Source organism: Rhinopithecus bieti, unplaced genomic scaffold (assembly GCF_001698545.2).
Source record: "Rhinopithecus bieti isolate Rb0 unplaced genomic scaffold, ASM169854v2 scaffold_15769, whole genome shotgun sequence".
Taxonomy (NCBI): domain Eukaryota; kingdom Metazoa; phylum Chordata; class Mammalia; order Primates; family Cercopithecidae; genus Rhinopithecus; species Rhinopithecus bieti.
This window is the reverse complement of record NW_016809129.1, coordinates 2,636,796-2,655,327: the sequence shown is the minus strand read 5'-3', so window position 1 is coordinate 2,655,327 and position 18,532 is coordinate 2,636,796. Positions and strand designations below refer to the sequence as shown.

Here is an 18,532-nt window from a genome sequence, read left to right as displayed (position 1 = left end):
CTCCTGACCTCATGATCCGCCCATCTCGGCCTCCCAAAGTGCTGGGATTACAGGCTTGAGCCACCGCGCCCGGCCAAGGCACTGTGATAGTTTTATAAATTCAAAATAGTGTTTTTATCAAAGTGGTTTTTTTAAAAGTAGTAAACTGAAATTGTATTCTTTGATTTTTGGAAATGATAGTATTCTGTGCTTAGTATGCAATTACATATCCAATTCCCAAAAATAGCATTTTAAAAGAACTGTACTTTGCATGCATAATGTACATGAAGCATTTTAGATTGCTTTAAAAGCCTCCTGAGAAATATTCCACCATCTATGAAGTGGAATATTAATTACTGTGCTGAAAACATTACAAAATTGCTGAGATTGCAGTTTTATATCTGAAATATTGTGATATTTAAGTATTTTATCTTTAATAGAATTCTGAGCATCAACTCCAAGTCATTTTTATATTTCAGCTTAGGAAAAGCTATGAAAGGAAGTTATTCCTTCAAACCAAATGTACTGATGTATTTACTCCCATAAATAACCATACTTCCTGAAAGAAAACATCCAACAGAATAGTCAACATATACTTGCAGTAATTTATTTCCTGTCTTTATGCTCTATGGGTGTAACTCACTTCATATTTCATCCATACATAGAAATCCTAGTGCTCTGATTTCTCAAACGAAGTGTAATAGTCTTTCATCTTTAAATCAAACTGTACATTGTGTGGAACTAATAATATTTTGTGTAATTGATATAGGTACTGTTTATCTTGTGTTAAGTTTGTTAAATTGAATTTCATAAAAAGATTAAAATCTGTTAATAGTGTATATCTTGTATAATATTTCAATCTTTAAAAAAAATAAATTCTAAGCCGGGCACGATGGCTCATGCCTGTAATCCCAGCACTTTGGGAGGCCGAGGCAGGTGAATTACCTGAGGTCAGGAATTCAAGATCAGCTGGGCATGGTGGTGGACGCCTGTAATCCCAGTTACTTGGGAGGCTGAGGTAGGAGAATCGCTTGAGCCCGGGAGGCGGAGGTTGCAGTGAGCCAAGATCGCGCCATTGCACTCCAGCCTGGGTGACAGAGCGAGACTCCATCTCCAAAAAAAAAAAAATTCTAGTATATGTTTTACTTACTGAAACAAAAGAAATGTACTCTAATTTAGAATTTGGAAAATAGCTCTCCTTCATGTTTACATTTTAATTATTTTTTTATTTTAGAGTAATTTCTTACCAAACATTACCAAGAAATATGCCAAGCCACAGAGCCCAGATTATGGCCCGCTACCCAGAAGGTTATAGAACACTCCCAAGAAACAGCAAGACAAGGCCTGAAAGTATCTGCAGTGTAGCCCCTTCCACTCATGACAAGACGTTAGGACCGGGAGCGGAGGAGAAACGGAGGTCCATGAGAGATGACACAATGTGGCAGCTCTACGAATGGCAGCAGCGTCAGTTTTATAACAAACAGAGCACCCTCCCTCGACACAGTACTTTGAGTAGTCCCAAAACCATGGTAAATATTTCTGACCAGACAATGCACTCTATTCCCACATCACCATCCCACGGGTCAATAGCTGCTTATCAGGGATACTCCCCTCAACGAACTTACAGATCGGAAGTGTCTTCACCAATTCAGAGAGGAGATGTGACAATAGACCGCAGACACAGGGCCCATCACCCTAAGGTAAAATAGCTGCTCATTTTATGTTAACTCACTACCTTATAAATGCTGTGTTTTCTTTCTAGTATACTATCTTAAATGTGAGAGACAAAAGAATGAGGAGAAAGTAAGCAAGGCAGCTCTATTTTGTTTTAAAAAATAAATAAAAATATTTTACAACATTAAAATCTCATGTATAAAAAATACCTAATTGCAACACTTCATCTCTCAGGAACACAGGAGCAGTTCTTTTGAGCCGATGCATTCTGTATTCTCTGCTTGATACCATATCTCATAAGTTCTCCGTGTAGGTTAACACCACGTGCGTTTTATTGGTTGTTTTTGGTTTTGTTGTTTTGTTTTGAGACGGAGTTTTGCTCTGTTGCCGAGGCTGAAATGCAGAGGCATAATCTCAGCTCACCGCAGCCTCTGCCTCCCGGGCTCAAGTGATTCTCCTGCCTCAGCCCCCCAAGTAGCTGGGATTATAGACATGCACCACCACACCTGACTAATTTTTGTATTTTTAGTAGAGTCGTGGTTTCACCATGATGCTCAGGCTGATCTTGAACTCCTGATCTCAAGTGATCCACTGGCCTCGGCCTCTCCAAGTGCTGAGATTGCAGGCGTTAGCCACTGTGCCTGGCCTAGACCACATTCATTGTTATTGGCTTTTTATACACTTGCAAACTCTACACCTACTGTCTTCTGGCATACCTGAAATTTTGTATCAAGCTCATCCTGTTGTTCATGAGGATAAAAGTGTTAACTTTATCTTCTAACCAACAATAATAGCATATTGAGATAACTCCTTAAACACTCAATTTAATATTAGAGCTTAATGGTATATATACATTTAAAAAATGGAGATCATGTTTTACTTTGTATATTAAGTTGGTTTAAGCATTGCTTAGTATAGATTACTTGAAGTGAATTCAAAGTGCTTTGTATCAATCAGCTTTTCATAATGCTAAAGCAGTGGCTTTGATTAGTCAGCTAGTACACAGCCAGTTCCCTAATGTCTATCCTAAACTACTTTTTTTTTTTCATACTAAAGAATTCTTTGGCCAGACATAGTGGCTCGCGCCTGTAATCCCAACACTTAGGGGAGCCAAGGCCATAGGATCACTTGAACCTGGAAGGTTGAGGCTGTAGTAAGCTGTGATTGCGCCACTGCACCCCAGCCTGAGCGACAGAGCAGGACTCTGACTCAAAAAATAGTAATAAGTTATTGCTTTATGCTATTTTAAAATGCTCTTTTCTTACCCTTGTGACAGGCTGAATCCTTCAGCTGCGTTATTACCTAAAGCATTTGCTTGATACTTCCATAAATATTTATAAAGATGAATAAATTAATCAGGAATTTTCCTTTGAAGAAAGTTTTAATTTGCCTCACAAAAAAGGCTCACTTTGAACTCCATTGTAACAAAGTTCAGTGTTTCCTCACTTTGTCCAAAGACTAAATCATGATTGATAAAATAGTAATAATACATAAGAAAATCTGATCTAATACAAATTAATGTGTTTGGTGTAACAATTGGCTCTAAATTACATGCTGTCATTCTTAATCGTATTTTTCTTGTTCTTGGCCAGAATATATCATCTGTTTTGACAGCAAATATGAGATGAATCTATATTCTCTACCCAATTCCCGACCGTCTACTACTGCTACTCCTAAAAGACTTCTCCAAAATTGCCAAATTTTTCTTTCAAACTATCCTGTCCTCTTCCTTGATCCAGATCAGTGGTTCTTAAAGTATAGTTCATGGAACCCTGTGGGGCTTCCGTCCCCATGACCCTTTCAGGGAGTCAAAACTATTTTTATAATCGTAATAAGGTATTATTCATTGTATTCCTACTTGCGCTAGTAGTACAGAAGTGATGGTGAGTAACATTTCTGGCACCTTAGCATAAATCAAGGCAGTGGCTCCAGACTATACTAGTGGTCATTGTAGCCTTCACTGCCACATGCTTGAAGAAAAAGAATAGAAGTATCAGGTTCACTTATAAATCTCATTCATGAAACAATAGAAAATAACTTTATTGAACCGTAACATTTTGTTACATATTCTTTTACTGTTTACTTGTGATGAAATGGTAAATGCATAAAGCACTTCTGTGGCATACCAAAGTGTCTCCCAGTAAAACACGTGATGGAGTTGCAAGCTGAATTAGCTTCTTTTATTGTGAAATGCATTTTTACTTGAACAAAAGACAGCTATCAATATTCAGACGTGGTATTTGATAGACACACTTTCTCAAAATGAATGCTATCCTGTCACTTCAAGGAAAACAACTGACAGTGTTTGTCACTGATGACAATGTTTGAGTTTTCAAGCAAAAAATAGAATTTTGGAAATCATGTATCTGCCACTCTGAACTTGACAGCTTTCCGGTGCTTAAAGATTGGTGGTGATATTAACAGTTGTGATTTTTTAATATTGTATACTGACATATGTCAACATGTGGAACATTGCATAACTCACTGAACCAATATGACCAGTGTTTAATATCACAAGATTCATTTAAAGTTCAAATAGACCAGTGGATATTAATGTAACAGAGTATCAAAAGTTCGTTGATAAGGTTTCAGATATCACTTTGTTACTAACCTTTAAAAAAATACCACTTTTTTGAGCTATAGCGCAGTGCCAGAGATGAACATCTATAATTATCAAGAAAAACTATTAAAGTTTTCTTCCTTTTTTCCAACTGTATATATTGAGGGTAAATTTTCTTCACATACTTCCACTTAAAGAGATTATCACAACAGATTAAATACAGAAACAGATACAAGAATCCAGCCAGACATTAAAGTTTTGCAAAACTGTAAAACAATGCCACTCTTGCCACTAAATTTTCTTTTTAAAAATATAAAGGGATCCTGAGGCCAAAGAGTTTTTGAGAACCTCTAAACCAGATTTTAGAATTACTCTGTTCAGGCCGGGCACAGTGGCTGTCTCCTGTAATCCTAGCACTTTGGGAGGCCGAGGTAGGCAGATTAATTGAGGCCAGGAGTTCGAGACCAGCCTGACCAACATGGTCAAACCCCGTCTCTACTAAAAATACAAAAATTAGTCAGGTGTGGTGGCATGCGCCTGTAATCCCAGCTACTTGAGAGGCTGCGGTAGGAGAATCTCTTGAACCTGGGAGGTGGAGGTTGCAGTGAGCTGAGATCTCGCTATGCACTCTAGGCTGGGCAACAGAGTGAGATTCTGCCTTTAAAAAAAAGAATTACTCTGCTCATCCACATCAGCATTTTTTGAGATGGAGCCTTGCTGTGTCACCCAGGCTGGAGTGCAGTGACGCTATCTCAGCTCACTGCAATCTCCACCTCCCGGGTTCAAGCAATTCTCCCACGTCAGCCTTCCGAGTAGGTGGGATTACAGGCCCACGCCACCACACCTGGCTAATTTTTTTGTATTTTTAGTAGAGAAAGGACGGGGTTTCACCATGTTGGCTAGGCTGGTCTCGAACCCCTGACCTCAAGTGATCTGTCCACCCTGGCCTTTCAAAGCATTGGGATTAGAGGTGTGAGCCATCGCACCCAGCCCCACATTAGTATTTTATGACACAAGATATTTTAGTCTCTATCATCTTTTATAAGCACTAATAGCAATTTTAAATGGTATTTCATAATATGAATTTAAGATTTCTCCTTGCTGACATTGACAAGAAAAAAAAACTTTACCGCAGAATTACATTGTACCTTTACTTTCCTAGCATGTCTATGTGCCTGACAGAAGGTCAGTGCCAGCTGGCTTGACTTTACAGTCTGTTAGTCCCCAGAGCCTCCAAGGGAAAACGGTGAGTAATATCTTTATTTACCATACCATGTTTTATTTATGTGCTACACAGGAAGGTACATATCTAACATAGTTTTTAAGTTTGAATTTTCAGAGGTTCTCCCAAAGAAAAAGCATTACTGCTTTTGTGCAAGAGATGCTCATCAGAAGAATTTGGAATCATGTAGCCATTTCAGTGTTTTAGTGGATACTGTTTCCTAAGTGCCTGACTGGCCAAATAAAAGATTGTATTTTGAGACTTTACGGCCGGGTGTGGTGGCTCATGCCTGTAATCCCAGTACTTTGGGAGGCCGAGGCGGGTGGATCGCTTGAGATCAGGAATTCGAGACCAGCCTGGCCAACATGGTGAAACCCGTCTCTACTAAAAATTCAAAATTAGCCGGGCATGGTGGTGCGTGCCTGTAATCCCAGCTACTCGGGAGGCTGAGGCAGGAGAATCACTTGAACCCAGGAGGCGGAGTTTGCAGGGAGCCGAGATCCCGCCATTGCCCTCCAGCCTGGGCAACAAAGCGAGACTCTGACTCAAAAAAAAAAGGGAAACTTTATTGTGTAAGCTAAGTGGGTTTCTTTACTTTGTTAATTCCTTTATCCTTAAAACAGAAGTTGCAGTAATTCATTAGTGAACAAATCCAGCAAGCAGCTATTTGTAGTCAAACTGCCAGTGTATTAAGTTTTTCGTGTGGATTTTTAGATTAACTTCTTTAGAGCTGTTAATAAAAGAAATTGATTTGCATATCAGCAGAAAAAGAAGGACTGTAACAAACATTCCAGCAAAGAAAGTACTTACCATTATCATTTCATTGTCAGTGTTATGTTAATTGGAAAGGAGTTATATTAGCAGGATACTTCTAGTTAAAGAGAAAAGATGACTTTTCCTCACTTCAGTTTATTTTAATGGTGTTCTTGTATCAGGGACACTGGCTTTATTGTCAGTAGATAGCCTAAGTTTCTGTAAAGATGTGATTTTAGCACCTGTGTATATCGTTGTTCATTATTTAAAATTCCCTTTCTGCAGTAATCAAATTCATCTTACGTGTTTTGTAAAAACATTGTTTTATTTTATCTTTTACACGTTTAGATAAAAGGAAATATTTCCTTGCTTTAAACTTCCTGCAGTTTGTTTGCCAAAGATTATTTGATTAAAACTAAGAACTTTTAAATGTTGGAATTTTAAAACATTAGATTGTTGACCTGAAGAATAGTCATTAATCACAAAGTAAATGCTAAATTGCATACCACAAATGTTTCTCTTCTGCCTTGCTCCCTCTAGTGGGTATTTAGCACAAAATTTATTTACAACCTCTCCTTCTTTCTTTGGTCAAATGTGCCTCTTTATTTGGCCTCAAAATCTAAATAAAGTTATTGGTATCTTTCATCCTTTTGAAAATCTCTTAATCTTTTTAGCTCCATAAATAATAAATCAGAGTTTCAGTTTTTCTTGTGGTATCACTCTGATTTCTTGTGGTTCTTAGAATATCTATATCCCTTACCCCACCTTACCTTCTCCCTGGCAAGACCTCGAGTGTTGGAGATGATGATCATAAAACACGGACCTTCCTAGCATCATGAGGTCACAAGATAGAATTGGCATCAGACCAAAAGCAACTGTTCTTTTTCTCTTACATGATTTATTTAAATCTCACACACCAAACCTTTGACCATTAAATATACAGTAAAAAACTGTTGTCTCACCTGTGGATACCTAGTTTTATCTAAAGAATACAATAGTAACTATAGTTTACTTCTACTAACACTTTTTCTGTCTGAAGGCAATAATTTTAATACGATTTCAGATAATGGTTAAAATGATTTCTGTTTTTGAAAAGAATTGTAGGAAAATAAAGAGCAATAACAAACAGAACAGAAGAGAGCTAGTGCAATGTGTGGTGTAGGCAAAACAAACCAATCTCAGGAAAACTTTTTAGCCTGGAATTTTTAAGACTACATTGCAGCACTCAAGTGAGGAGAGTCTCCCTGTAGCCTGCTTTCAGTTGTTAATCGTAACAAAGCTCTGAGAAACCAAGTAATATTTTATGGGCTGTAAGACTGCCAGTGCCCATACTTTACTGTATTTCTAAGAAAAGTATATTAAATTGGCCCATTAAGGAATTTCATCCACCATTGAAAATTTGTTTTCCTTTGGATCACAGTCACCAATCAGGACCCAAAAAAAGGGTTCTCTTCTTCTCCCAGAGTGAAGGAAGGTTTATGTGCCCATGGAAACTTTCTCTTTTTCTTAAAAAATGAAACTGATCTTTTGGTCCTAAAAAATGCTGTATGAAAGCACTGACAGTGACATTTCAGAATATAACTGGGAAATAATTAATAGAACCCAGATCCCAAGTTTAATAATGTGAAGATATCCAAGTTTTACATCAATTTTATTTTATTTTATTTTATTTATTTATTTATTTACTATTTATTAATTTTTGAGATGGAGTCTCGCCCTGTTTCCCAGGCTGGAATGCAATGGCACGATCTCGGCTCACTGCAACCTCCGCCTCCTGGGTTCAAGCGATTCTCCTGCCTCCCGGGTAGCTGGGATTACAGTCGCACGCCACCACACCTGGCTAATTTTTTGTATCTTTAGTAGAGACAGGGCCTCACCATGTTGGCCAGGCTGGTCTCAAACTCCTGACCTTGTGATCCGCCTGCCTCGGCCTCCCAAAGTGCTGGAATTACAGGCGTGAGTCACTGTGCCCGGCCTACATTTATTTTAATTGTTTTATATACCTTCTGTTAGAAAGTTGGACATGCAGGTATTTGTACTATTGCTGGAAAAAGGTGTAATTTTTTTAGACATCTTAGTAAAATATCTTTTAATAATTTTTAGTAGCACTTATGTACAAACCTTTATAATGGTTTTTTGACATTGTGCTTTTTTGTACTTAACATTTAAATATTCTCATGAGTTCTGAGAAAATGCCTTAATATACTGTTGTTTTGCTGTATCTTTTAAAGTAACACTGTTCCTTCTATTTCTCTAGATATCTATGCATTTATGTAGGACCTATCATCATAGTGCCTAGGCACTATGTTTGATGTCAACCATAAGAGGAAACTTGCCAAGAAATCTTGGTTTAATATCTGTCACTTAAGACAACAATTAATCTGTTTTCCACTGTTTGGATTCTTAAATTGTACTCCTTCAGCCAGAGGAGCTTACGCTGCTGCTAATAAAGCTGAGACGGCAGCAAGCCGAACTGAGTAGTATCCGGGAGCATACGTTAGCACAGCTCATGCAGCTAAAGCTTGAGGCCCACAGCCCAAAGGTCAGCTATGGAGAGATTTGTCTGTGTCGTCTGCCATCATCACTTATTTTGAACCACTCATTAGTCAATATGATCAGCGTCATTAGTGTTGAGCATGAGCCCATACCATCATTATAGTGACAACATTAGAATCTCCTATTAACCCTTTGAGAATCCAACTTATTTATACATGACTGAAAGAAAATGCAGGTAGGGTGCATTTCTTCTTAGCCTTCTACCCACCCGCTCACCCACTGGCTTTTGGTTTTGAGGAAGGAAATGCATACAGTACTTCATGTATGCATTAACTTCATGTTGTTATTCACTGAATACTGTGACTTCCACATCTGGTAAAACAAATATTGAGAAGTCCTATAATTTCCAGTAAAACAATGAATTGAAAATTCATTATAGCTTTAATAATAACTGCCTTTTAAATGTTAAAATTAATTTTAAAATATCTTTTATTTTAATGAAAGCAATGAACACATAACCATTTCTCAAAGGGTTTATAGCTCTGGTTATATAGGAAACATCCTATTGAAAGAAGTAGTACTTTATTACAGGAAGTAATTGACATGTAAAAGTTCTAACAGTCAGTTTTGCTAGAGCTATTTTAAGGAATTTTCTGCCTAGTAGTTCATTGTTCATATGCATGTCTACTTAATTTCTTACAAAACAAAATATAATTTTATAATTTAATATGTCAGCAGTACCATTTACAGGGGAGCATGTGCGTGAAAGTTGTCGTGCACTGTGATATAATAGGTTGTAGTAAATTACCTGTTTTTCTTATTCCAAAATTGACCTTTTCTTGAATTCCACATCCTCTCTCTCTGTCCCTTTTTTCTTAATTGGTGCCTACTAGAATGAAATTCTTTCACATCATCTCCAAAGGAACACCATATATTTGGATCATCAGGTGGGATTCATAGAGATTTTCTTACTTTTAATACTTAATAGAACTTCTTAAATATAATACAGTTTTTCAGGCTACTCAGCTATTTCAATCACTTTGAATTAATAACATGACTTTTACAAGTGATAGAATATGAAATCCCTGACCAGGTGAATTCAGGAATTCCATAATAAACAGGGAGAAAGGACAGATGTGGAAGTAAAGGGGGATACAAATGTTGGGTCAGCTGAAATTGACAGCCTAAATTCTCTAGACTTCTTTCTTCTTATCCCATTAAAACGCCTCCTCCTTGAGGCTTATCTCAGCTTGGAGTTGACCTAATTAAAGGAACAGACACAAAGCTGTGAATTGTCTTGTTGGAAGACAAGAAGGAGGGTGAATGTAGTGTGCTCCGGGGAAAGGTGGGTGAAGTTGACTGCATACAATGGCTCATGCCTGTAATCCCAGCACTTTGGGAGGCCAAGGCAGGCGGCTCACTGAAGGCCAGGAGTTCGAGGCCAGCCTGGCCAACATGGAGAAACCCTGCCTCTACTAAAAGTACAAAAATTAGCTGGGCATCACAGTGAATGTCTCTAATCCCAGCTACTCAGCAGGCTGAGGCACGAGAATTGCTTGAACCCAGGAGATGGAGGTTGCAGTGAGCTGAGATCGTGCACCACTGTACTCCAACATGGGCTGTAACTCAAGACTCTGTCTTAAAGAAACAGAGAAAGAGAGAGAGGGAGAGAGGAAGGGAGGAAGGAAGATGGGTGAAGTGTGTAGTGGAGGTGATTTTTAGTTGCCTGTCCTTATTCCCTGTTTGCTGTGTACTTCCAGTGTTTGGTCTTTGCCAACGTGTATAGAGTCAGTTTTATAGGAGGCTCACGTTCCTAGCATTAGCTTAGTGGTGGCACCAGCTGTGGCTGGTTGAGGTGAATGATCAAAAGGGAAAGTGGCAATGGGCCGGGTGTTTTGGCTCACGCCTGTAATCCCAGCACTTTGGGAGGCTGAGGCGGGTGGATCACCTAAGGTCAGGAATTTGAGACCAGCCCAGCCAACATGGCGAAACCCTGTCTATACTAAAAATACAAAAATTAGCCAGGCATGGTGGTGCGCACCTGTAATCCCCACTACTTGGAAGGCTGAGGCAGGAGAATCGCTTGAGCCCTGGTGGTGGAGGTTGCAGTGAACCAAGATCGTGCCACTGCACTCCAGCTTGGGTGACAGAGCGAGACTCCATCTCAGAAAAAAAAAGGAAAGTGGCATTGAACAAGTAGTGACTCAGTTTTTATAAAATGCTCTATTAATATTTAATTTTAATTTGTTGGGAATTTTTTGTTATTAGACATAATTTCTTTCATTGAATGCATTTTTTATATAAATCAAGCTAAAACTTATTCTAGCTTGTTTCAAAATGTCCAAACTTGACTATTTTATCAAATAAAGAGGTTACTGTGGAAAATAAGACAAATGCTTTCATATTTATATTTGCCTGTTTGAAACAAAACAGTAATGTGCTACTTTAAATTAGTTGTATTTAAAGAGGGATTTTGCATTAGGATTACCCTTTGAAAGGTGTTAAATCATATTCCTTATTTTAATTTTTAAAAGTAACACACTTTTGGTAATATAAAATTTATATATTGTTCACAAAACGTTTTCATCAGCATTTTGGCCATTGGAATGCTTTTAAAATGAGCATTTCATGTATCCAAATTCCAGATCTTCAATCCAGAGATTGAGGCTATTGAAATTTAACCACAGCGTATATTATGTACTTTGAAAGCAGTCTAATAAAGACATGTTAGCTAATAAAATAGAAAAATCCATCTTCCTTCAAAATTCTGCACTGCCAGAAAGCTGCTAAGATACATGGGAAATAAAAAACTCATTTGTATTTAGAGCCGCAAAAAAAATAGGTTTAATAAACAATGATATAAACATGAATCTGAAGTTATCCGGCATCTCAGAAAATAAACCTTGTGGTTTGCTGTAACTTATTACCGACCTCATTGAATCAAAGCTGGAATTGCAGAGACATACAACTTCAGAAAATTTTAGAGGACAGGTAAATATACCAAAAACACCACCATTTGCTGAGATGCTCCTCCTCAGTCACTTTCCCAGGTTGAAATTGTGTTTTATCCCTTTACCTAAATGACCTAGATCCTGTTGAGTCTCATGTTCCCATCACTCGTCTCGAAGAAAGCTTTGTTGAACCTTTTCTATTGCTCCATGCTTGTGGTCCTACAGGTGACTTCTAAACATCCCAATGTGTTATTGATCTTCTGTATTCTCTCAACATGTCACCAAAGCTTTTCTAGTAATTTATCTGAAATAAAGTTATTCAATTTTTAAAGTTTGTGATAATGAGAAGAATTACAGAATTGTTTGAATGATATTTTGTGTTTGAAGTAAGAATATTTTGATAGCAAAATTGGGCCATTTTAGGTAATAATTAGACAGCATATAAAACATGGTGGAGACTTTGCCCCAAAACTCAGATATAATTAAATATATATTATCTTTAAGGTTTCCTAAAGAAAATCTCTCTTTAAATAATTTTATTAAAAATTTATGATTTAGATAACTGCGTTTTAATAAAATTTTTCATTCAGCTCGAACATTTCCAGCTTTTAATCTTGTTACTGCCAGTAATGTAACATTTTAGATGACCAGGTCTGTTGTTTTTGTAGGGATTATCGGTTCCCTGGATTTATGAATTGATTCATCAGTTTTATATAACCACAAATTCAAGAGTAGGTTATAAAATCTGAAAGAGGAAAAGGCTCTGGTCACATTTTATACTATATATCATAACAAATGAACATGTGCTCATCTATTCTCACTCTAACACAACTGCCTCCCCTAATAAATCATCAGAATAACCCAAGACCAGCAACAAAATGTAGTTTTCCTCCTGCCCCTTGTGAGGGATTGCAATAATCAAAAGCCAAACTGTAATTTATTTAAATTATGTTAATAGCTGTCACTATTCATAAAGAAAATAGACCCAAAGAGTATTATCATAGTTGCTTCAGAGGTCAACTCATTTCTGATGCTACTGGAATGTTTAATAACAAATAAAAAATAAAATTGCCTTATTTTATTTATCTGAAAGTCTACAGATTTACATATTAACAGGCAATCCAAAAATCTTGACTTCTGGTGCCTGTAACTTCAGCAATATAATTTGATTCTCACTATCACCGTTTATGAGGATGAATCATGTATTAAAGTGGTTTTAAAGTAACAATAGCTCTACTAATTACATGGTAGAATTTTCTTCTTTTTTTTGTTTTATTGTGAAGTACAGTATTACAGTTTATTTATGCTTCCATAGCCCAGTTACTGTATTATTTGAAGTCTACATTTATATAATACTAGCCCTGGTTTATTTGTCATTTTTGTGAATCTTAAGATAGCATAGGCCCAAAGTAGAACCTGTATACATACAGTAATCCCAACTATATATTTTATGTACCTCATCCATGTAGAGAATGAATAAATACATAATATATCAGTAACTCATTTTCTTCTCATCCAGCTTAGTTGTTGCTAAATATTGGAGACACTTTTGGTTACAGTTTAAGTGAAACTTGCCAGCTTCATCCTAAAATGCATCTACTGAATGGATTTAACATTTGTTAGCTTTTCCATGTTTATTTTCTGTCTAACAGTATATAAATGGGATGGGGGGGAAGCCACAAGTAAAGTGTTGCCCTTGCTGTGTACTTGCCAGGAGGTTGGAAGTAAATTTCAGATTATCAGCAGTTAAAATGAGGTCTCCTCCCCCGAAGAATGAAGTATCCTGTTGTAGTTGTTTGAAAGTGCAATAGTGGCTGGTGTTTATTTTATGAGGGAAAGAGAAAATTTTGAAAAAAATTTTTTTTCTTATCAGAACAGGGCAGATCAAGTGTAAGCTGCCCTGCTCAGCAATCATTTTATGATTAGGAGTCCCTAAAAGGTTCCACAGAGCCAACTACAAGTCATTTGTTTGAAACTAGAGTAACAGGTTTCCATAGGAGCTGATTGTAGCCAAACTATTTGATGATATTTGGTTGTAAGATACAGAAGGAGCACACTGGTTGTTTTGGCTCCTGTACCCTACTGGTTATTAAGGATTTTTAATAGTAACCCTGATGGTTAGATTCCCAAGCCAGGCCATGAAAGACAGTATTTTACCCTGTGCTATATCTGAAGACCAGACTAACAGTATCACACACCCTAACCACACTGAAGAAAACATCTCTCTTAAAAATGTATTCAGTGGCTGGGCACAGTGGCTCATACCTGTAATCCCAGGACTTTGGAAGGCAAAGGCAGGTATATCACCTGAGGGCAGAAGTTCGAGACCAGCCTGGCCAACATATAGTGAAACCTCATCTCTACTAAAAATATGAAAATTAGCCAGGCGTGGTGGTGGTCACCTGTAATCTCAGCTACTCAGGAGGATGAGACAGGAGAATCACTTGAACCCGGGAGGTGGAGGCAGAGGTTGCAGTGAGCCAAGATCATGCCACTGCACTACAGCCTGGGTAACAGAGTGAGAGTCTTAAAAATATATATATATGTATATTCAGTGTGGCCAGGCACCGTGGCTCACGCCTGTAATCCCAAGACTTTGGGAGGCCAAGGTGGGTGGATCACCTGAGGTCAGGACTCCGAGACCAGCCTGGGTCAACATTGTGAAACCCCATCTCTACTAAAAATACAAAAATTAGCCGGGCCTGGTGGTGTGTGCCTGTAATCCCAGCTATTTGGGAGGCTGAGGAACGAGAATCATTTGAACTGGGGAGGCAGAGGTTGCAGTAAGCCAAGATCATGCCCTGCACCCCAGCCTGGGTAACAGAGCAAGACTCTATCTCAAAAAAAAAAAAAAAAAATGTATTCAGTGTGCGAACCTCAGATCTTAGGCACATGTATGCCTTCTCGGCAGATCTAACATTGGGAGTGGGGACTTGAAGTTTCTCAGTCTTGTCACTTACTAGATCTACACTAGTTTCTAGTTCTTGGCTCCCGTAGCCTGGACCAGGACTGGTTGGGTTGAGCAAAAGAATGAAATTAGGCGTTCAGAAACTAGACCAGGCACTGAAGAGAGGAAGCAGGCAAAAACTCTCCATGAATGAAGAGGTAGCACTTTTTTGATCCAGGCATGAAAGCAGTATTAATAGGAATGGGGAAGTTAGAACATATTTCCCTCCATTTTCCTCACCTCTATTTTAGCTTTTCCTTCCATTTGTTTCTTACTCTTTTTCTTTCTAACATTCCCTACTAGTGTTTGAAGAGCAGTTGTGAGGGAACCCAAATGATATTCCCCTTTTCCTTTTCTGTAATAACCTTCCCGTCAGGTTTTCAAGCAGGCAATGATAATAGAAGGTGAGATATTAGGAACTGTGACTACAAAGTATGTAGGTGGAGATGCGCAGAAGGATCCAGAGACTTAGAGGAATGCTTCACCTGACTTTGGTAAGCATGCTCCCTACTGTGGGTAAACCAAACATGTACGAACCCCCTGCGAATCATGATATACTACTGCAGTAACCAGCCTCTCCTTTTAATATCAGATAACTAAAGGACCTTATCCTCAAAGTCATGGAAAAGCAGGAAATTTTTCATGACAAATCAGTTTGCCGTAGTACAATTAAAAAAAAAAATACAGTTCAAGCATACTTATGTATTCTTTTTTGCATGAACATGTTAAAGGTTTGCCAGAGTCAATAGCTAAATCCTTCTTTATAATTTATCAGTACTTTTTTTTTTCTTGAGAATGAAAAACATTTCATGTTTATTCGGAGATCCAGTAGACTGGGGGTAGATTGTCAACAGAGTCAGCACCTATGTATGTGTCCTTTTTTCAGTACATTTTTTAAAAAACAATTATCAATTTCTTGTGAGGAGGGTAAGAAAATCGTTTTTGGGCCGGGCACAGTGGCTTACGACTGTAATCCCAGCACTTTGGGAGGCCAAGGTGGGTGGATCACCTGAGGTCAGGAGTTTGAGACAGCCTGACCAACATGGTGAAATCCCATCTCTACTAAAAATGCAAAAAATTAGCTGGGCGTAGTGGTGCATACCACCCGCTACTCGGCAGGCTGAGGCAGGAGAATTGCTTGAACTCGGGAGGCAGAGCTTGCAGTGAACCAAGATCGCACCACTGCACTCTAGCCTAGGCAACAGAGGGAGACTCCATCTCCAAAAAAAGAAGAGGGGCAGGAGGGACAGAGATAAAACTCAGAAAATTCTTTAGCGGGATATGAAATAATAATAATGACAGAACTCTAAGACTAAATGGATAATGGATTAGATTAGAATTTAATATGTGTCTCTTAAATTGGCCTATCTAATGCTCTTACATTATTATCATGGGTCTGTTCTTAGCAGTTATCTGTCCCATTTTTTTAGCTTTTTTTTTTTTTTAACCTATCTCAGTACTAAGTGGGGAAGATCTCTGTCTCTTGGTGTTCTCTTAACCGAGAATTCGTCTCATCTATTCATCATTTTACTAGCTGTCACTGTGTGAGCTTCATCCCTAGCTGTTTCATCCCTAGTTGTTTCTTTCTAGTGGTCTTTGTAAGAGTGTAGAAGCATTCCTTCTTTCGCATAATGTTAAATTTGCTAAGCTTTCTCAGGACAATGCTGAGAACTTTTTTAAGATTTTTTCTCAAAGTCTTTTTTGGAAAGCTATTGAGCCCAGCGATCATGTGTAATAAGACATAACGTGTTTTCCTTTAAAAAATTTAATTGCGGGTGTAGAGTTAATGAAGCTGTTGCTACATTTGCATTAATATCAATATTCTTTTTTTTTTTTTTTTTTTTTTTTTATGAGGCGGAGTTCTCGCTCTGTCGGCCCAGGGGCTGGAGTGCCCAGTGGCCGCGATTCTCAGCCTCACTGCAAAAGCTCCGCCTCCCAGCGGTTTACGCGCGCTTCTCCTGCTTCAGCCTCCCGAGTAGCCCTGCGGGGACTACAGGCCGCCCGCCATTCTCGCCCGGCTAGTTTTTTTTGTATTTTTTAGTAGAGACGGGGTTCACCGTGTAGACCAGGGATGGTCTCGCATTCTCCTGACCTCGTGATCCGCCCCGCTCGGCCTCCCAAAGTGCTGGGGATTACAGGGCCTTGAGCCACGGCGCCTTGGCCGATTTAAATACAATAATTCTAAAGGGAATCTAAAGGGAAAAAAAAAAAGAAATTTCTGCCGTCAGCGCATCCTCAGTGTACCCAAAACAAAGCTTGTCATCTTTTCTTTTTTTTTTTTTTTTGAGACAATCTCACTCTATTGCCCAGGCTGGAGTGCAGTGGCACAATCTCAGCTCACTGCAACCTTCACCTCCCGGGTTCAAGCGATTCTCCTGCCTCAGCCTCCCGAGTAGCTGTTATTACAGGCACCCACCACCATGCCCGGCTAATTTTTATATTTTTAGTAGAGATGGGGTTTCACGATGTTGGCCAGGCTGGGTCTCAAACTCCTGCCCTCAGGTGATCCACCCGCCTCGGCCTCCCAAAGTGCTGGGATTACAGGTGTGAGCCACCGCACCTGGCCCAAAGCTTGTCATCTTTATCCCTCAAGTCCCTGACCAAAAAGTTAATGCAAAAAAAAAATTATAATACAGTAAAATGGTTCAGAATATCAGTTAGATTAACTTTGGTCATGTCACAAACATTTATTGAATACATCCTCCTTCAGAAGGAACTCACTGGGCTTTGAGAGCCATTAGCACTCTTGCTTTACTGTTTGCTTAGACCTGGAACTTAAGGCTGGCACCTTAAAACCCCCAACGGAAAAGAGGATAACACATAGAGAAAGTGAGGCCGAGTCTCCTCTACAGGCTATGGCTGGGACTGCCCGACACCAGCCTTTCACAGTCTGACTGATCAACAAGAAGAAAAACAAGTGGCAGACTACCTGGAAGGACCTAAGGTATGACAAGCCTCCTTGGCATCCTGCCTGCCACTCCATCACTGTAAGGGTGGAGATTTTCCAAATTTGTGAAAATGGCAGAATTAAGTCAGACAAGTGCCTGAAGTTGTATTATGTTCTCCTAAAATCTTGTTTGCCCAATATCAGCATGTATTAAAGTTAAACTGATAACTTTAAACTGGAATTAAAAGTACTTTAAAAACAGTTTCACTGAAAATGGAAAAATCATGAGATTCTGTAGAACTATCTGAACAGATTTTTTTTAGCTGATGACACGTTGGCATGGTGTTTGCTCAGAACAAAGGCTACCATAATGCCTTATGTATGCGAGATCCCTCATTACCATTTAGTCAGCAAATCTTGGCAGTGCTTCTCCTGAATCTTTAGTCAGCAAATCTCTGTAATGCTTCTCCTGAATCTTTGCATGCACATGGTAATATTCCTGGTCTCACATCTAGATTTCGTTGTGTACCCCATTTTATTTTATAATAGTCTTGGATATTCTTCATCTTAATTTCCCTGGCTTTGGATAATAAGTTCCTTAACTGTAAGCCTCCACTCTCACATTTGTAACAACACAGTAGTAATGTGAACCTGTAAGGGTTGTTGCGGATTAATTGAGGTAATATCTATAAACTTCTTAACACAGTAAGAGGAACTAGTAAGCCCTCAGTGAATGGGAAGTCTGTGACTGCTGAAATTGAAATTAGGTCCAGTTGCTCATTTAATTTTCCTAAAGCTCCTGCCACATTATGTCTTTTAGCCAACTCAGGAAATTTCACAAACTCCTTTTGCCCTACAAAAAAAGTTTCTTTTTGTCATTTAAGCCTTCAGTCTTCCACCACCATGCCACAACTTGTGAAATAATTCCTCCCCCATAAACCTGTTTCTCCAGCCAGTGACTCACCATTTCTCAGATACTTCCAAAGCACTCGCTTCTCTGCATGGTATACCTGTGTAGTGCCTGTTCAACCTTATTCTGTATCACTTTACAGTTCACAAAGCA

At 38.6% G+C, this 18,532-nt stretch overlaps 1 protein-coding gene across 6 annotated transcripts in view; it reads left to right on the top strand.

The window, feature by feature from the left end:
- PLEKHA5 (pleckstrin homology domain containing A5) overlaps nucleotides 1-18,532 on the top strand; it is a 230,555-nt gene that overhangs the window by 160,403 nt on the left and 51,620 nt on the right. For 2 of the 6 annotated variants that reach the window (XM_017888617.1, XM_017888619.1), the window contains exons 11-14: nucleotides 1,214-1,679; nucleotides 5,376-5,459; nucleotides 8,611-8,730; nucleotides 9,578-9,631. In XM_017888617.1, the coding sequence (XP_017744106.1) occupies nucleotides 1,214-1,679; nucleotides 5,376-5,459; nucleotides 8,611-8,730; nucleotides 9,578-9,631 (724 nt within the window). Of the gene's footprint in view, nucleotides 1-1,213; nucleotides 1,680-5,375; nucleotides 5,460-8,445; nucleotides 8,532-8,610; nucleotides 8,731-9,577; nucleotides 9,632-17,348; nucleotides 17,529-18,532 lie in introns of those variants that run through there. The other 4 variants (XM_017888621.1, XM_017888618.1, XM_017888622.1 and 1 more) reach the window with 3 other exon arrangements.